The sequence below is a fragment of the Chaetodon auriga genome, chromosome 13 (assembly GCF_051107435.1).
Source record: "Chaetodon auriga isolate fChaAug3 chromosome 13, fChaAug3.hap1, whole genome shotgun sequence".
NCBI lineage: Eukaryota > Metazoa > Chordata > Actinopteri > Chaetodontiformes > Chaetodontidae > Chaetodon > Chaetodon auriga.
In genome coordinates, this window is record NC_135086.1 from 14,749,386 (window position 1) to 14,766,264 (window position 16,879).

General features: G+C 42.0%; 1 protein-coding gene across 1 annotated transcript; it reads right to left on the reverse strand.

The window, feature by feature from the left end:
• Positions 1–1,032: 1,032 nt before the first annotated feature.
• LOC143330886 (protocadherin-17-like) lies at positions 1,033–14,308 on the reverse strand. The gene is made up of 4 exons (XM_076747646.1): positions 10,796–14,308; positions 9,573–9,631; positions 9,253–9,422; positions 1,033–2,277 (listed from the first exon to the last, which is right to left on the reverse strand). Exons 1-4 carry the CDS (start codon positions 13,262–13,264, stop codon positions 1,700–1,702), a joined length of 3,276 nt encoding a protein of 1,091 aa, XP_076603761.1. The 5' UTR covers positions 13,265–14,308; the 3' UTR covers positions 1,033–1,699.
• Positions 14,309–16,879: the final 2,571 nt, after the last annotated feature.

Here is a 16,879-nt window from a genome sequence, read left to right on the forward strand (position 1 = left end):
GAAAACATTTCTGCACTCTTCCAGGATCCCGAAGTTAAGTGATCTATCTCGGTAAACATACATCCGTGTTTATGCTTAATCGTTGTATATAGACGATGTCAAGCAGATGTACTGGGTATGCTCAGAGTTTTCTAAATAGCATAACTCAGGTCACAGCAACATTTATGTCGATGTCTAACGCTTGAATGACTAAGAAGTGGCTATGTTAAAAAAAAAAAAAGTAAAGAAAAACAGTTTATGTTTGGGAAAAAAAGGTGTGTATAATAAATAGTGAATAATACACAATGCATACACAGTTAAATGTCACCCAACCTTGAAATCTATTCAGTGAAGCTTCGACATTTTTGTTATATAATTCTCTTTTTTCTTTTCTTTTTCCTTTTTCTTTTTTTGGATCTACTTGTCATAACCTTTAATGCACTATTTGTTCAATCCTTTGCTGCTGCAATGACCCACTTTCCCCCACAGGGATCATTAAAATTTCATTTTATCTAATCAAAGATTTCACTGCAAAAAGTCTTTGCTTGTAACTGACAGTCGTAGCTGAATGTTAACTTTTACACGTTTGTTAGATTCACGTCTCGTCATTTGTCAGACGCATTCATAAATAAACCTGAAATCACAAGCGGACATTAACAGACAGCAGCTCGGGTGACAAAAGCATGAGCGGGGTTTCCATCTCCACCTTATGATGCATGTACTTCTTAATATAAGCAGAGGAAGTCAAGTCGTCTTCTGTTGGGTGCACTAATACACAGTGCCTGGTTTTATTTGAGTTTTTAAATATAAATAACCTTGTAAAGAGTTGATTGTGATTTTCTTTTGAAGTTCCCCCAACTAGGGTCTAGACTACTGCAGATAACATGTGCTGGTATACAGGATAGAGCTACAATTGGCACGTTTGCAGAGTCGCTAGAGCTTTTTGTCATTAACACGCATTAAGCACCTTGTAGACATAAATGCACTTCTTTCACACAACAACATGACAGCTTCGGAAGTTGCCACCAGTCAAAAATAACCGCCTTCCATGCGCACAGTATATACAAATTTAATAAAATACACAACAAGTACAGTAGCCCACATTCACGTGTAAGCTCAGCTTATTTTCACATAAACTGCAGAGGACAACAATAAAATTACAAATACATTCTTAAAAAACTGTTTTTATAGGAACCTTAAATGGTTTTATGAAAAGGGACATTCCCTGTTGCACCACCATTAACAGTTCATAAGACACTTCACTTTTGTATTTAACGTCACTGATATGTATTTCAGTTGCCTGTGATATTCAAAGAGATGTTCCTTAAACACTAAATGGAGACAGAAAGCTTCACTGTACAAAAGCAGACAGGACTCAATAGCTTAACAGTAGCAATTTGTTCAACAGCCTCACAAAATTGGAGCTTGAAATGTGTAAAATACAGACATCTAAATTGACAGGTACAGTACACTGTGAAAACACTTGAAGTCAGATAAGCACTGATCCCCCCCCCAAAACCTTCACAGCAGTCAAGGACACATATTTCACTTAAACACAACAAGTCACAAACTCAAAAAACATACAAAGCAGATGGTTTTTGGTTATACAATGCGTGTCTGGACACCTCTGTGGGTCAAAATAAATCACCTCTTGGTCATTAATCTGTGATATCATCATCACACCCCTGGCAGGTGAGAGCGAGTGGGATCATCTGACCTGTCAGTTACCGGAGTCCAGCGGGTCGAGAGCGCAATCTGACCCCCCACACTCCTGGCTGATGACAGAGCTGTGAATGAGACTGCTTGACAGGGACTTAGGCCTGAGCTCGCAGGTCAGGTAGGGGGGCTCCTCCAATTCAGTGTGCAGTGGGGAGCACTGGCCATCTGGAGGTCCATAGGCACTGATGTCTGAACCACCCTCCCGCTCTTCTGTGGACTCTTGGTTGGCCAAGTCCAGGGGCATACTACTCTTGGTGGGACTAGTGGACGCAGATGGACTCTCCTGTAGCGGTGGGCTTAGTGCACGCTGCGATTTTAAGTAAGGTTTGACATTGGCCACAAGGATTGTACTGTCCCGCTGTTCCTTTCCAAACGTGCTGAGGGTTTTTCTGCTGCTGCAGCTGATGGTGCCATAAATCTCTGTCTCTACCATGGCGTCCATTCCCACAGGGATGAAAAGGTTGGTGCGATTATCGGCGCTGTCTGCTTGGCTTCCTACCCGTAACTTTGGCATCCAGCATCTGTCAGAATGTCCCAGTGCACGACATTCATCGGTGCAGTGGACTGATTTGTCTTGCTCTGCAAAAACAGTTAAACATTTGTTATTGGAGCCTGCTGGGGTAAGAGTAAACAACTTAAAAAGAAAATGTAGATGGCATGTTGAAGGATGAGCCACGATAATAAAACACTCCGGCAAACAGAAATTCCAGCACTATTCTTAAAAATCCTGCGACCAACTATAGCACCTTCCTTGATGTCGGATATTTAGGATGCATCATGAGAATGTTTCAGAATAAAATAAGAACCTGCAGCCTGTTGCAGCAGCTATGGGAGTTCAAATTTAGCAATGTCGTTTTGATTTACTGAAGTACAGACGTTTCTAGGCTAGAAATCACTCTCTCAATGCAACCTTAAAGGAGCAACGTCCTGCTGAGAAGAAAAAGTTTTTGTCTTTTTCTGGTAAGTGCAGTGATTGAGTGAGTCCACCCATGCATGAAGCCTCTTCCCTACGCTATTCTCAACAACTTGTGTAGGTGTTTCCTGGAAAATATCATCTGGTGCAGAGGAAGTGATGTGTTTCTCATTTACATTTCCAGCAGCAGCAGCAGCAGCAGTTTGTGTGGAATTAGTGGAAAAACAACTGTAGCATTTGCATGAGCAATTTGCATGAGCATGAGTGATATTTGCCATTTTCTGATCAGAAAGTTGTGAGAAATGCCGCAGTTGTAGTATTGCTGATTATGATGTTGTTAGGGGCTCATTAGTTTCTCTCTTTTCCAAGACAATTTATAGGAATTTATAGGTGCTCATTTTGAAAATCTGAAATGAAAAATCAAGGCGAGATTGGGTTTTGAAAACACCATTTGTAGTGCAAACACTCATTAGTTTGACCTTTGGTAATTTTTCTAATGACTCTGAGGGACTCTGGTGTGTTCTCAGCAACTCATTTGCATTTCCTGCCCATTTTTCATTTCACCTCTTATTAGTGGACATTTCTTGTGACCCGTCCTTGCCAAAAGAGGACCTTGTTTGCTGTAGACTTTGGTCAACGCTTTCTTGTCGCAGCAAGAAACACAGCTAATTTTGGATGTGTGGAAACATAAAAAAAAGTACAAATCAATTAAAATGATGTGTTTTAAAACTAAATCTGGGTGTGCTTTGGGTAGAATTGGCAAAAATGAACAAAATGAGCAACAATGAGGCATAAATACAGTCCACATTACACAACTATTACCTCAGTGCCACTAGATTAACACTACTCGCAGTAGAATTTCAAATGGGGTGGTTATTTATGTCACTTGTTGCATAGAAAACATGAAACCTTTCATTCCTGATTGAAGTGGCTCCTTGATTATTTCATGACTGTAGCAGCTTCAGCTGTATTAGTTGATACTGAACACAAAGCCAAACGCCACAGGACTGTACAACATGTGCGAGTGGCTGCATATTAGTGTCAGCAGCAAAAAGTGGAGCAATGGGTAAGGCTGCTCTGTCTTTGTGGTGTAAGTCAGTCTTTTACACTTCACACCACATCTAACCCTGGTAGACATGAAATAAGCACACAGAGAGTGACACAAAGAAGGAGCCAATTTCCATGGTGTTATGATGTAGAGGGTTTCATTTTTTTTTTCTGCAGCCATTACATTACGCTATCAGAATTAATTTGACAATGATCCATTGAGGTATTTTGCATGTAGAGGCATGAAGCAAAATGTCAAATGTGTCTTTGTAAATTGGTGGTAAATGACAGTTTTCCTTCATTTGTTATACATGCAAACAAAACAGCGATTTGATTTGCAAAAGTATTAATTTATATTTTGCTGTTGTTCTGATGAATGATTCAACTCTAATAAATGTGTTTTCTTTGCTGCGATGCCATGAGGTTGTAATGACATCCTTTATGCTGGCTATGCAAACAAATAAAGATAATGATTACTGGACCAATCAGAATTTGGTTATTGATTTAGGTTTTGTGCAAATCTCCAATTATAGCAAAGGAATGGATGTGCTGGTAAAACACACGAAGACAAATGCACAAAGATAGCTCACGTCACATCTGAACAATCTCCCCCTCTGTCTAGGTGTCTCTCCCACAGGACCAAAACGTTCCTTGTAAAATATTATGACAGAAAATCAGAAAAATTCTCACATCAAGATACAATCACACATTAACACCTCGCATGCCAGCTCTCATAAATCCATCTCCTCGTCCCATGGGAAGTAAAAATTCCAACCAAAAGATTAAACCTGTTTTTTAACAGGAATAACCGTAATATTTTATCCAATCACAGCACATGTCTTGATACTACACCGATTAGCTCCCGTAGCTTTGGTCTATAAATAAGGCTTCTCCATCTTGCTCACATGCCATTATGTGATATCAAAGACAATGAGACGAAAGTGACTAACTGCGAATGAGGCACTTGATCTCTTTTTCAAACCTTGCCCTGATGAGGATGAGAATATCAGCCTGGAACAAGGGGAAGCTCCACATGATGGGGCTCTTCCTACAAGAAGTGGGGGGGGGGATCCTCTTGTTCAAAGGCAACAGTACCTTCCTCGCACACCAATTTGCTGGAGGACGCACAACCCCAAGGGGGGAAGTTCAAACCCAAAAAGAAAAGACACCATCTTGCACCACAACCCCCAAGAGATGTGAAAACCAGCACCATGTGCAACACTGCAAGCTCATTTGCAAAGTACAGGCCACCACTATCAACTACTGGTGCTCAAGTCCATGACCACCCACACAAACACACACCCACACACACGCAGATGCAGCCATAGGACATGATGGACCTGTTAATTACTCTATGACAAGATGGAGATTTCACACGTTATATGGGGCTGTTGATATGACACCATAACTGCTATAGAGGCTTCTTAAAGGACGCTTACATGAAAGGAAAAGGCATTTCTACATATTATCACACACATTTTATTTACCTTTATGGGCTACAAGTAAATTCTTTAGGACATTAAGTGTCTTTATGTGCAGTAAATTGTTTAATTGTTGGTGGAGCTGTCACATTTTATGTTATATGTTGCCTCTGTGTGGAGTTTGCAGGTGGAAATGGCATATATGTTTATATACATATATACATACACACACACACACACACACACACACAAACACATATATATAAATATACAGACATTTTTGGGGAGATTGCAAATTGCACTGTATAAAAAGCCTCTTCTTTTTCTTTGAATGCTATGTTTTGTTCTGCAGCTGTACCCAACTGGGGATGGTTGTGCACTCCATCCGCCGTCTTTGATTTACTTGAACATTCACATGGAAACAAATGTGGTTTCTCTCTCTCAATAAAATCAAATCAGTTGCTTTTGACCAATAACACAACAGAGGCTAATCTGACATAAAATTCTAAACCTTGGAGCCTTTATTAGCGCCTGGTTAAATAATGTATGGAATATTACATGAATTGTGCTTATTTATTCAAAGCAAAGTGGTAAAATTTACATGAGTCCAATAAACAATAGATTCAGTAATCCGCTCTGAATTTGACAGAGCTGACTACTGGTGGTGAATCAAAGTCCATTTCAAAGATCGGCGAAATAATGTTGTTTGCATTTCTAGATTTTACTTTGTTTTAGATGATGAAGTCATATTTGTTTACACATCTGAACTGAATATTGACTATAGTCTCTCATTGCATCTTGACTGGAGTTTGTCTATACTATGTGTACATCTACTGACTTCCTCTGTTTATGTTGTTTGTATTCATTGTTACAACAATGTTTTCTGCTGCCTTCTTGGCCATGTCTCTCTGGAAAAACAGGTTTTAATCTCATTGAGACTTTTGCTTAAATAAAGGAGATTGAAAAGAAATATACGTGTGAATGTCTCATATGTGATAGAAATGGAGTTGGTTAAAAGGTTTAAAGCAAAATTAGATGACAATAATAAAGTTACATTAAACAGGCCAAGGACTGGCTTACCAGCTCGAGAAGCATGGTGATTATAGCTAAAGTCGTAGCAGTAACTGATTCATACCTGATTCATACCTCAGTATTAAGTCTGTGGTGCAACAAACTGTAACTGTGCCTATTTTCACATTACTACAAGTTTCTACAAGCCACTTTTACTCTTCCCGAAACAAATTTAACTTCCCTGCTGCATACTGGGACTTTTTTTTTCCCTGTCATGTTACATATTATGTGAACTTACACTGTTACATTCAAAGCATAAACCATTCTGGTGCTCTCTTTGTCAGGACTAAGATCAAGAGAAAATTCACATTTGAGTTCAAAATGCATTTTACATCAAAAGGGAGAACTAAATGATGGCTTTGATTTGGCAAAACCGCAACACAGATCCTGCATATTATAAGTGCTATGCTTTGAAGCATCTACACCCCAGATTACAGTTCTGTGGCCCTTACATTTGTGTTTCTCCATCTCTCTTTTAGTGCCATAAAGAAAAGTATTTTTTTAGGAACGGATACACGGGGCCAGAACAATAAGCATAAGCATGGGGAAGCAGGGAGATGCTGAATTCATTTCCATGGTACGTATCACTGCTGCAGAGGAGCTAGCAGATGATGCTGATGCAAAGGGATGTATGTGCTTAGGAGGTTGAGCAAAAACACAGACAGGTATTTTTGTCATTGTGCTATTCGTCTTGCTACACAACCAGAAGCAATTTAAGGATCATGTCTGCATGTTTACATAACATTAAATGCCTAATGCTTACATGACATGAATTTCAATTTCACAGATTTCTATTCTTTTTGTGGCCATAATCACACCTTCCTGACCGCACTGTAAACTTTTTCTATGACAAAATGTTTAAAAAATGAGTGCTGTTGGAAGCTTTGTAATTATTTAAAAACAAAAATGCAGAGGGAAGCGGATGAGGAAGGGAGGGTGCTTTCATCTATTGTGCTTGTCATTGGCTTTCCATTTCCATTTTCCATTCCATCACTGAGTAAAAATTTGTTGAATAATAGCTCTAAAATTACAGCGTTACACAATGGCCTTATATAGTCCACTGCATTTACATAGTCACATAATAGAATCATGACAAAGTGACAAAGTAGCAGTGATCTTATGGGCAACTGTGAATGGAACAATAACATGTTCTCAAAAACAAAGAAACTGCCTGCCCATTATAAATAGAATCAGAGAAAGCCTAGCAACATACCCACTGTGCATCTGGTGTCTGTGAGAGTGAATAAATATTCAGAGTGCATGATAGTGGAAGCTGCACAGGTGCATACATTACCTGTATCAAAGCAGCCAGGAGACTAGAGGGATGGTAAAGGTAAAGACATAAAAGCAATACTACTTAACCCGCAAGCTTTTGTGTTGGTGCATTTGGAACTAAAATTCTGTGGTGTCTCCATTTTGGATAATAGCGCTATCTTGTCAAAATCTGCACAACAGTGGCTTTGTTGTTCAATAAATGTGCCTGTATGTATGCGTGCAGGCAAGAGACAAAAGGGGTGTGTGGGTTGCAGGGTGATGTTTTTGTGTGATCAGGTCTAACGCATAGTGCATAATGCAGATCTTCCATCTAGTATCGAGCAGACAGTGACGCTATTTAATGTTCAACCGACCAACCCAGAGAGAGAAACCCATTTTTGTAACCATTAGATTTGCTTTTTAACTATATTTCTCAAATGCAAACAGGAGCGGCAATAGCAAAAAAAAACCTATTAATATTAAAAGCAATGCCCCACTTCTTTGCATTTCTGTTATCTTACATATGCAGGTCTATAAATTAACTGACATTGCTGTCAAGCAAGCGTCAGCGCTGCACATGTAAATATTCAGTCTTGCATGTACAAAACATCTCTTTCAATATGTGTCCATTTGATTGGCCTTAGAACTTGGGCTGAATCAGATTCAGAAATGTGCTGCGAAAAAATTGTGATTGAATTTACACCTCCCACAGAGTCAAGTTTGGTCTGCCATAATTCCTCACAGTGCGTGCACATACACACACACAGACACACTCACACATACACACAAAAGTGAGAGAGAGAGAGAGAGAGAGAGAGAGAGAGAGAGAGACAGACAGACAGAGAGAGAGATTCACACATCCTTCTGGCAGCTGCAAGAGTGTTTCCATCTCTGCCCTCCTGAGCATGCCACAAACAAACAGTTCATAGCAATGTAAATGGTGTGGAAAGTACTGCATAGGGACCTGATGACCACAGCCATTCTCTTCCAAGGCTCACACAAGGAAATGAGAGACATCACCACTTCACTCAAGTCCCCATTATCTTTTATCTTACCAGTGAGAGTAGCTTTCATATCTTCAGTTTATATCCACAACAGCTAAATATATCAGTCCCTATCAGGTCAGGCGGGTTGCAACAGACTGACAGTCATCTATGATTATACTCCTGGAGGTGCGGATTGTTTGAGATTCATGAAATAAAATTTAACATTTCTATTTTCAGTCGTAAAGCAAAGCCCCGCTAAAAACGGCGTAACCACTGCAAACCCGCTAATAACTGAGAAAATCTTTCCAAGAAAAAGGTGGAAAGACTCTGTCACGTTGCACCAGAAATACCTGTCATTTCGCACTGCAAGTGTCTATCATGCTTCTTCTTGTCTCTGTCGTGTTATTCAAGACATGCATGCAGTGCATCTGTGTTCAAATAATGACGTGATCAAAAGAGACACAGACGGAGGTACACTTTGCCATGCATATGAGCTCGTTTGATGGCAAAAATCAGACAGAAGATGTTTGAACATTCTACCTTCAGCCAATGGACTCTTTTATCCTTTAAAGCTACCATCTACCTTCCACTCTGGTGCCTTTGTGTCATCTTTGAAACAGCTCAGACTGTCTGCGTTGCAAGGCAGTACAAAGTAACACTACCGGCATCTAATAACAGCGTGGATTCACCTCCTCCATGTTAAATATTTGTCTGCGTTGGCTGCACCCAGGGGCCAGTGGACCTCCGCTTAAAACACCAGCGAGCTACGTGCATGTTCTCTGTGCATAAAGTATAAACAATGTCTGATACAAGAGTCAGTTAGGCATCTTCAAGATGTCAGGAAAAGAGTGCATCCACTCACCCTGTTCAAAAGGCTGGCCATTAACTGCTGTTGCTTTCATCTTGAGGGCCTCCCTAGCAGACGTGTCGCAGTGTGAGCCTTTATTAGTATCCTGGTCACTATCAGCCTGGTCACTATCACCATGGCCACTGTCTCGGAGGCTTGCTCGTTCTGCATCCTTAAATGTTGAGCTGCAGCAGAATAGAAGGAGGGGGGAAAAAACACAACTTGCCATTACCTCTGCGTGAGCACTCCTATTTGATAGCCATAGTCAGCTGGCTTGATACAAGGATGAAGAAGCTAAATGCACTGGTCAGGAAGCTTTTGGATAGAGCTCTTACCTTTGAACAAATGGCTGCCTGCTGCCAGCATAATTGGGTTCTGAGGGGAAATTTTCCGTCTAGAAATGAAAGGGAAATAATATTTTCCATTGGCCATGTTAAAAGTTTCATGCAATTTTCAACAATAGCCTGAGTAACATGAGATTTAGACTGGAAAAGAAATAGCCTTGCCTGTTTTTCAGGTTCTTAAATCTTTATTATAGCACCTGAACGATGTCAATAAAAGCTATAGAGCACCTGCCAGTATTGACGGCATGATAAGAACAAATCTCCATTGTGACCATATGTGACTCCTTGGCAAGGCAAAGGAGGAAAGCATTAGCCACTGTCATCAGCATCCTTTTTCCCCTATCTTGAGAATAATGTGTTTGTGTTGATCACACCCACATACCCTAGTGACTGGTGACAGTGCCAGGCCTTGTCATCTGTGTTATCATCTCCAAATGAGACTGTCTGTGAGACTGTCCTAGATATTTACATCGTTTACAACAGATAATTCTGCTGTGCTAAACATCACGACAAGCCCATGCTGTCAAATTAGTATGTTAGCTGGCTCGTGTACACAACCCCGCCATCTCTACAAGGCAAGGCTGGACCCTATTAATGGCCTTATCGTGCCAACTTCGGATGCGGATGGGTGGATCTGGCCCATATTTGTGGGGAGCGAAAAATGCGATTGTAAGGTTATGCTGTGTGCATCTAGCTGTCTGGTGCACATTGGTTCAGTAATGTGATCGGACAAGCTGCTCAAACACCTGTCCAATCCCACATTTCAGGCAGGGTTTTGTTTTCACTCTATAGCAGTGGATCTGGCAGGGTCACAGCAGCCTTGTTCAAGACTCACACTGTTTGCATGTCTAACGGAGAGGACTTTCTGATTATGCAGACCACCTGTACCATTTTGCAAGTGAGGACTTACAATGGAGCACTTTCTAAAATGACACCGCTTCCTCAAATGCAGTTAGAAAAAGCTCCCTTTAGTGAAATGCCATTTGCAACAGATTAATACATTCTAACACTAAGTTGCCAGATCATGCAGAGAATATTTCACATTGTCATAACGGGGAAAGAAAAAGCAATAATAATGATGTCTGCTCACAGTGACAGAGTTTCTCTTTTTCAGTCGATTACTTTTCTTTTGTCAGATTTGTATGACAAAGCAGCGTGTGCAGATAAGCGAGAAGAAAGGGCAGATAAAGAATACAGTGCAGCATCCTCCTTACCTGTATCACTGACATCCTATTCGCTGGAGTGTCTGTGCTAAGCCCGGCAAAGCTGGAGTGGCAGCCTGCCCTGGGGACTGTCAGGCTGTTTGGGGTGGTTTTCAGGTACATGACCTCTGACCTGGGCAGCGTGAGCGGCAGAGGGCTCTGGTAGTCAAAACATATTGGTGAAGTGATGAGAGAGGGGCTGCTCACCACATTCATCCGGCTGGCAGAATCTCTCTCCTCCATCTCACTCTGCACCAGCATGATGTCACTCTTGTTGATCCTTTTCTTTTTGCCTTTCCCCACTGGAGGATTGGAGTACTCAGCCATGCGGCAGTTATAATTCCCAGTCTCCTTATCTTGATGCTTGGACTTGACAGCGATGGCGGTCATGACTGCTAAGAGCATGACAGAGATAATGCAGAGGGTAACTATGAGGGGCAGGGATACATCCCAGTGCTGCTGCTCCCCGCTCGCGCTGGAACCCCCTCCTGCTGCCGTTTCAGTGTTCGCCTTAATGATCAGCTTAGCCACGGCAGATAAGGGGGGCTTGCCATGGTCAGTTACCTTCACCACCAACTCAACCACTGGGGCAACCTCTTCCCAAAGAGCATGGGCAGTCCTGACCTCTCCTCCAACCGGATCCATCTCAAACAGGTGGTCGTCATTTCCCTCTGTGATCTCATAGGTCAAATGGCCACTCTCTCCGTGGTCGTGGTCCACCGCTTTCACTGTCGCCACAATGTATCCGATACCTACGTTTCTAGGCACTGGGATTTCTGCTGTGTCATTCAGCAGAAGGGGTAATATAATAACTGGGAGATTGTCGTTGACGTCAAGGACGTTGACCCTGACTGTAGAAGTGCTCTCCATGTGAGGTGATCCTCCATCCTTCGCCTGGACTTTGAACTCAAAGGATTTTGTTTGCTCATAATTAAAAGACCGTGAGGCATATATGGCTCCATTGGTGGGATTAACAGACACGTAGGTGTATACTGAAACATCTCCGATATGTGACGGCAGAATGGAGTACGATACTGTTCCGTTGCGACCTACATCTGGGTCGTGGGCCAGAACGGAGCCCAAATACTCCCCTGGGATGTTGTTCTCAGGCACCTGTAGCACATAAACTGTCTTTGTAAAGCGTGGCGCATTGTCATTCTCATCCAGGATTTTCACAGTAAACGACTTAGTGTAGTTCAAAGAAGGGATGCCATTGTCTCTTGCCACTATTGTTACATTGTATTCATCTTTCATTTCCCTGTCCAGAGGTCTGTCTGTGAGCAGTGTGTAAAAATTATCATTGTTTTCCTGCAGTCTGAAGGGTACGTTACCCAGCACCCTGCACTGAAGTTGACCATTTCGGCCAGAATCTTTGTCTGTCACCCTCACCAGTGCTATGACAGACTCTGGAGGTGCTGCCTCACTGATGGCTCCCTGCCGGACAGAAACAAAACTTATTATTGGCGAGTTGTCATTTTTGTCCAGCACTTTGACAGTAATTTTACAATGGCCTGGTATCGGGTTGGGCCCAAGGTCCTTAGCCTGCACGTCAAACTCTATGATTGGATTATCTTCATAGTCAATTTCTCCCTGGACCTTGATGACGCCAGTATTGGGGTCAATGGAGAACAAATCTTGGATTCTCTCTGATGCATACCCAGTGAAGGAATAGACCACCTGCCCGTTGCTCCCCTCATCTTGGTCAGTGGCATTTAAATCTATGAGTACTTTTCCAGGAGGGGAATTCTCTGCAATCTCAATCACATAGGAGGATTTTTCAAAAACGGGGCTATTGTCATTCGAATCAGTCACCCTGACGTTGATTTGCATGGAGCCCGATCTTGGATACTCCCCACCGTCAATTGCCGTGAGGAGCAGGGTGTGATGACTCTGATCCTCCCTATCCAGAGGTCTCTGAACCACCAGCTCTGGATATATAGTCCCATCGCCTCTCACTTTTAAATCCAAAGAAAATGTATTGTAGTCATCTCTTGTGACCTGGTATGTCTTTATCCCATTTTCCCCAGAATCTGAGTCATGTGCAATAGTCAGAGGGAAGCGAGTCCCAGCAGCTGCGTTCTCTGAAATATCAATATTAACATGATCTGAAGGAAAACTGGGCGAGTTGTCATTTATGTCCTGGATATCAATCTTGATCATACATATTTCCTTGTCATTGGCAAAAACCTCCATGGAGAGCTGGCACTTTGGGTTGCGCCTGCATAACGTTTCCCTGTCAATCCTTTGTTTGGTGAAGATTAGTCCACTCTCCGGGTCAACATCCACCAGATGTGGTGCAGAATTCTCCAGTACTCTGAAGTTAGATTTTTTCCCTCGCTCCATGGTCCCATATCCGGCATCTTTTGCTATATTACCTATAACAGTGCCGGGTCCTTGCTCTTCTGGGACAGAATAATTGAGATTTTTCAATGTCAGGGCTTTAACCCACAGCAGAAAGAAAATGGGTACAGAGAGACGCATCCCTTCAACTGGATATGCGGTAGTGGCAGACGGGAAAAAAAAAAAATCCTCGTTGACTTTCAACCTGTTGATTACGGCAAACCTAGAGGACTAAACCCAAATCAGGCGTGTGGTTGACGCCGATCCCCCACTAATTGGGCATTAAATCGATTTGTGAACCGTTATTGCCGTTTCATCGATATTCCGACCTCTTTCACATGCCGTTCGGCTATGATGAACTCTTTCTGTAAACAAAGATGACCGCCCGACGACACCTTATGCATGAATTAAAGATCAAATTCAACATAGTGAACGAGACATGCTTTGTTTTTTTCCTCACAGAGGGACTTAATGAATAATCGATGACTATAAAGTATTAATATTCCCCACTGCATCCAAGGTTAAAGCGTTTGAATCTCTGTGGTGAAGGTTAGACCGTAGCTTACAAAAGCGCATTGGCCTCATGCGACATCTACACCTAGGCTACAGCAAACACTGACATGCCCGTTCAAAATGCAGCATTGTCCGATGTTACCATTCACGATGCATTTACTTTTTTCCCTGTGCGGCACACTGTTGCATATGGGTTCTGCTCGTGTAGCACAGCCTGCCCATGCCACAAAGTGGAATAAAAGCAGGATATGGAGCTGTTAATCCCGTCCAACCTTTTGTGTGCCCGTCATTCAAGAGCATCTATAGCACGGCTGCGACTTTTGCCCGATGATTGTCCTGTAATCAGTCCAGTAATCCCATAATCCAGTCCAATTGGACCCAGTGCTCTTGAATCCTTCATTCGGACAATGCTCATCCGCACTGGCCCCGTGAACGTTGCCAAAAAAAAAAAAAAAAGAAAGAAAGAAAGAAAGAAAAAAACGCGAAACAAGGAGGGTGCCGGAAGATTTCAGATAATCAAAATTAATCGCTTTTCCTGCGCTCAGTTCTCTCCGCGTCAACTGTTGAAACCCGCTCCCTCGTTCGCAGTGAGATCTGACCGGAATCCTCTCGACGCCTTTATAACAGACTCCAGTGTCTTTCTTGGTGCATTTAACATAGTTTCTGATCGTCTTCCAGCAAATGAGTGAACAGTGACAGATCTTGCCTTGGGGGGGTTTCTCCAATAGGTCTGGCAAGATCGCATGAAGAAGGGCTGTTCTAGTGCTACGTGATTCATTTACTGATGTGCGCGCACAGAGCAGCAGCATCAGAGGGAAAACGTGCTGCTGGTGGATGTTGCTCCTAATACATGTGGATGTGAACTAGGGATTATGAATAGATCGATGAAATGTGTTTGGCTGCGATGTAGTAGGAGCAGTAAGGACTTGACAAGTGGTCAGTCTCGGGGAGAAGTGGATCAGATGGGCATCTCGCTGTGAAAAATGTGAAATTCAAGATGACAATTCTGGTTTTGAAAGATTAACTGGGTTTATTCCCCTCAGAGTGGTATGTTCTCAGTATCAATGGAGCTCCTTTTGGATATTCAGAGCTGAAGATTCTTATCAACAACTGAAAACAATACCACCTGTCTCCTGTATTGTACCTTGTTATCATTATGAGCCATAAGATAAAATAAGAGACAGACCGTGGGTGTTTTCAGGATAATCTCTGCAAAGGACATAAGAGAATTACTTATGCTTCGGAAAAAAAACAAGGCTTATTTCACAGCTCAAATATCACAGCTGTTGGTATAACCTGCCTTCTGCAGCTATCACACTTGCCTCCAGTAGCCTATCCACATCAATCTCATATCTCGCATTGAAAAGATGGACTGACATTTAGTTCACTCAGCTTTTCAACAATGTGGCATTTGCATTTTTATTCTCACTTGACCAGATCTCAGTGATGCACGGGGCTCCTTGCTGATGCAGGTACCCCGTGAGAGTAATTCTGAGAGGAAGCTGAGTCAACATTAGGGCAGGAATCGTGTGGCCTGGTTCCTCATTTAATTCCATGTAGCCCAGGATCTAAATCAACCTTGAGTTGTCCCCGAGTTCATTTCCATTGTCTGAAACATGGCTGCTTTCCTCCTCTGGGGAGCATCAACTTTGCCTGGCCAGGGTGCAGCCTGCATAAATTGGCCATTTCTGCAGGTAAGAGATAAGGACAACAAAGGGAAACTAATTATCATTCACTCTATGTTAAAACCTCAGGAAAGGACTGCTATTGACAATTGTGTCTGCACTGTCACAGTCATACCATTTAATTTGATCTGAACTCTGAATGAGAGGGCGGTTCATATCCATAATAAATAGGCCACATCCTAATGTGTGGCTTGGACTGCCTTGTTTTTCCAGAAGCTGACGAGTTTGTCATGGATAACTTCCCCTAATGAGACCACCTCACCTGCTCCGAAATGAGACGCAATCTCTGCTGCTTTTGTTGGCAGTAAAAAGACTTGGACTGCATTGCTTGTTTCATGACAAATTGATTTTTACTTGAAAGCACATTATTCTATTGGTGTAAAATCATACCTGTTGTAATACACAGAGGTTGAAATGACAAACACTAGCTATGCTCATTTAAGCATACGCACAATATCTCGGCATCTCTTTCATGTGACTCACTTACCTCTCCGCACAAGCATGATTAGAGGTGAGATTAAGTTGTTTATCATTCTCTTTTTGCGCTCGTTGATGGCTGCACCACACCTCAAGCAGCCCGCTGGAATACTGATGGTGGTGTCTGGGAATGATCAAGTCACTGAAATTTGCAGCAAAGCAGATGCATGACAGAACAAGTTCAGTTTGGAATAAATTTTTCCATGAGACAATGTGTAAACATGCTAATTTCACACAGAAAAAAAACACACGGAGCAGGGTTTTTTAACAGTTGAGCACGATTTTAAGAGTGTTTTGTTAAGCCACAGAGAAAAACACAAGACGGCAAAGCAACAACAACATAAGTTCCCGAGGACCGTCAAAGCAAACAGTTGATTAATTTAATACTAATCCTGCTACCACTACCACAGCTATACTTCCATGATAAATGAATATCTCTATACAATTTCTCATAGCTCACAATCATGCATCTTCTACCTATTGATAATCACTCCTCAGCAGAGTGCTCAGTTTAAAGGGTCAGTTCACTCAGCTCACACGTGTCAGTGTTTTGAGAAATCCACCTCTGAAACTTCTGTGGCCAGCCCAACACAATGCAGAAATCTATTTAAAACCTCACCAGCAGCATGTTTTCCAGACACAATTTCACAGTTGGTCTGGATAATCCACAGATCACAGTGTCCACACTTTTCATGGGGAGCATTTCCTTAGTCGAAAGTAGTTCAGATGAAAAGTGTCCACAGAGGTTTGTGAAGGTATCTGCAGCGAGCAGGACATTGTTTCTAGAAAGACATTTGCTTATTGCATGTAATTTTCAGATGCTTTGACCACCTGAAAGAAAATTAAATTATCTTGCATTCTGCCGGGGTGGCAGCAGAATGGGGCAATTTGAAACTGCAGCAGATAAAACTGACACTATGTGCATGGCTCAATACCCCTTTGGGCAAGTGGGTAATTGTTTATTCTGTGAACTGACTATTTAAAGCGATATTTCATCTGGTATGGGGGTGTCCGGAAATGTCTTATTTTTACTCATTCAGTGCACAAATTGGGTTTTTCCTAAATTAAAGGATAAATGTGG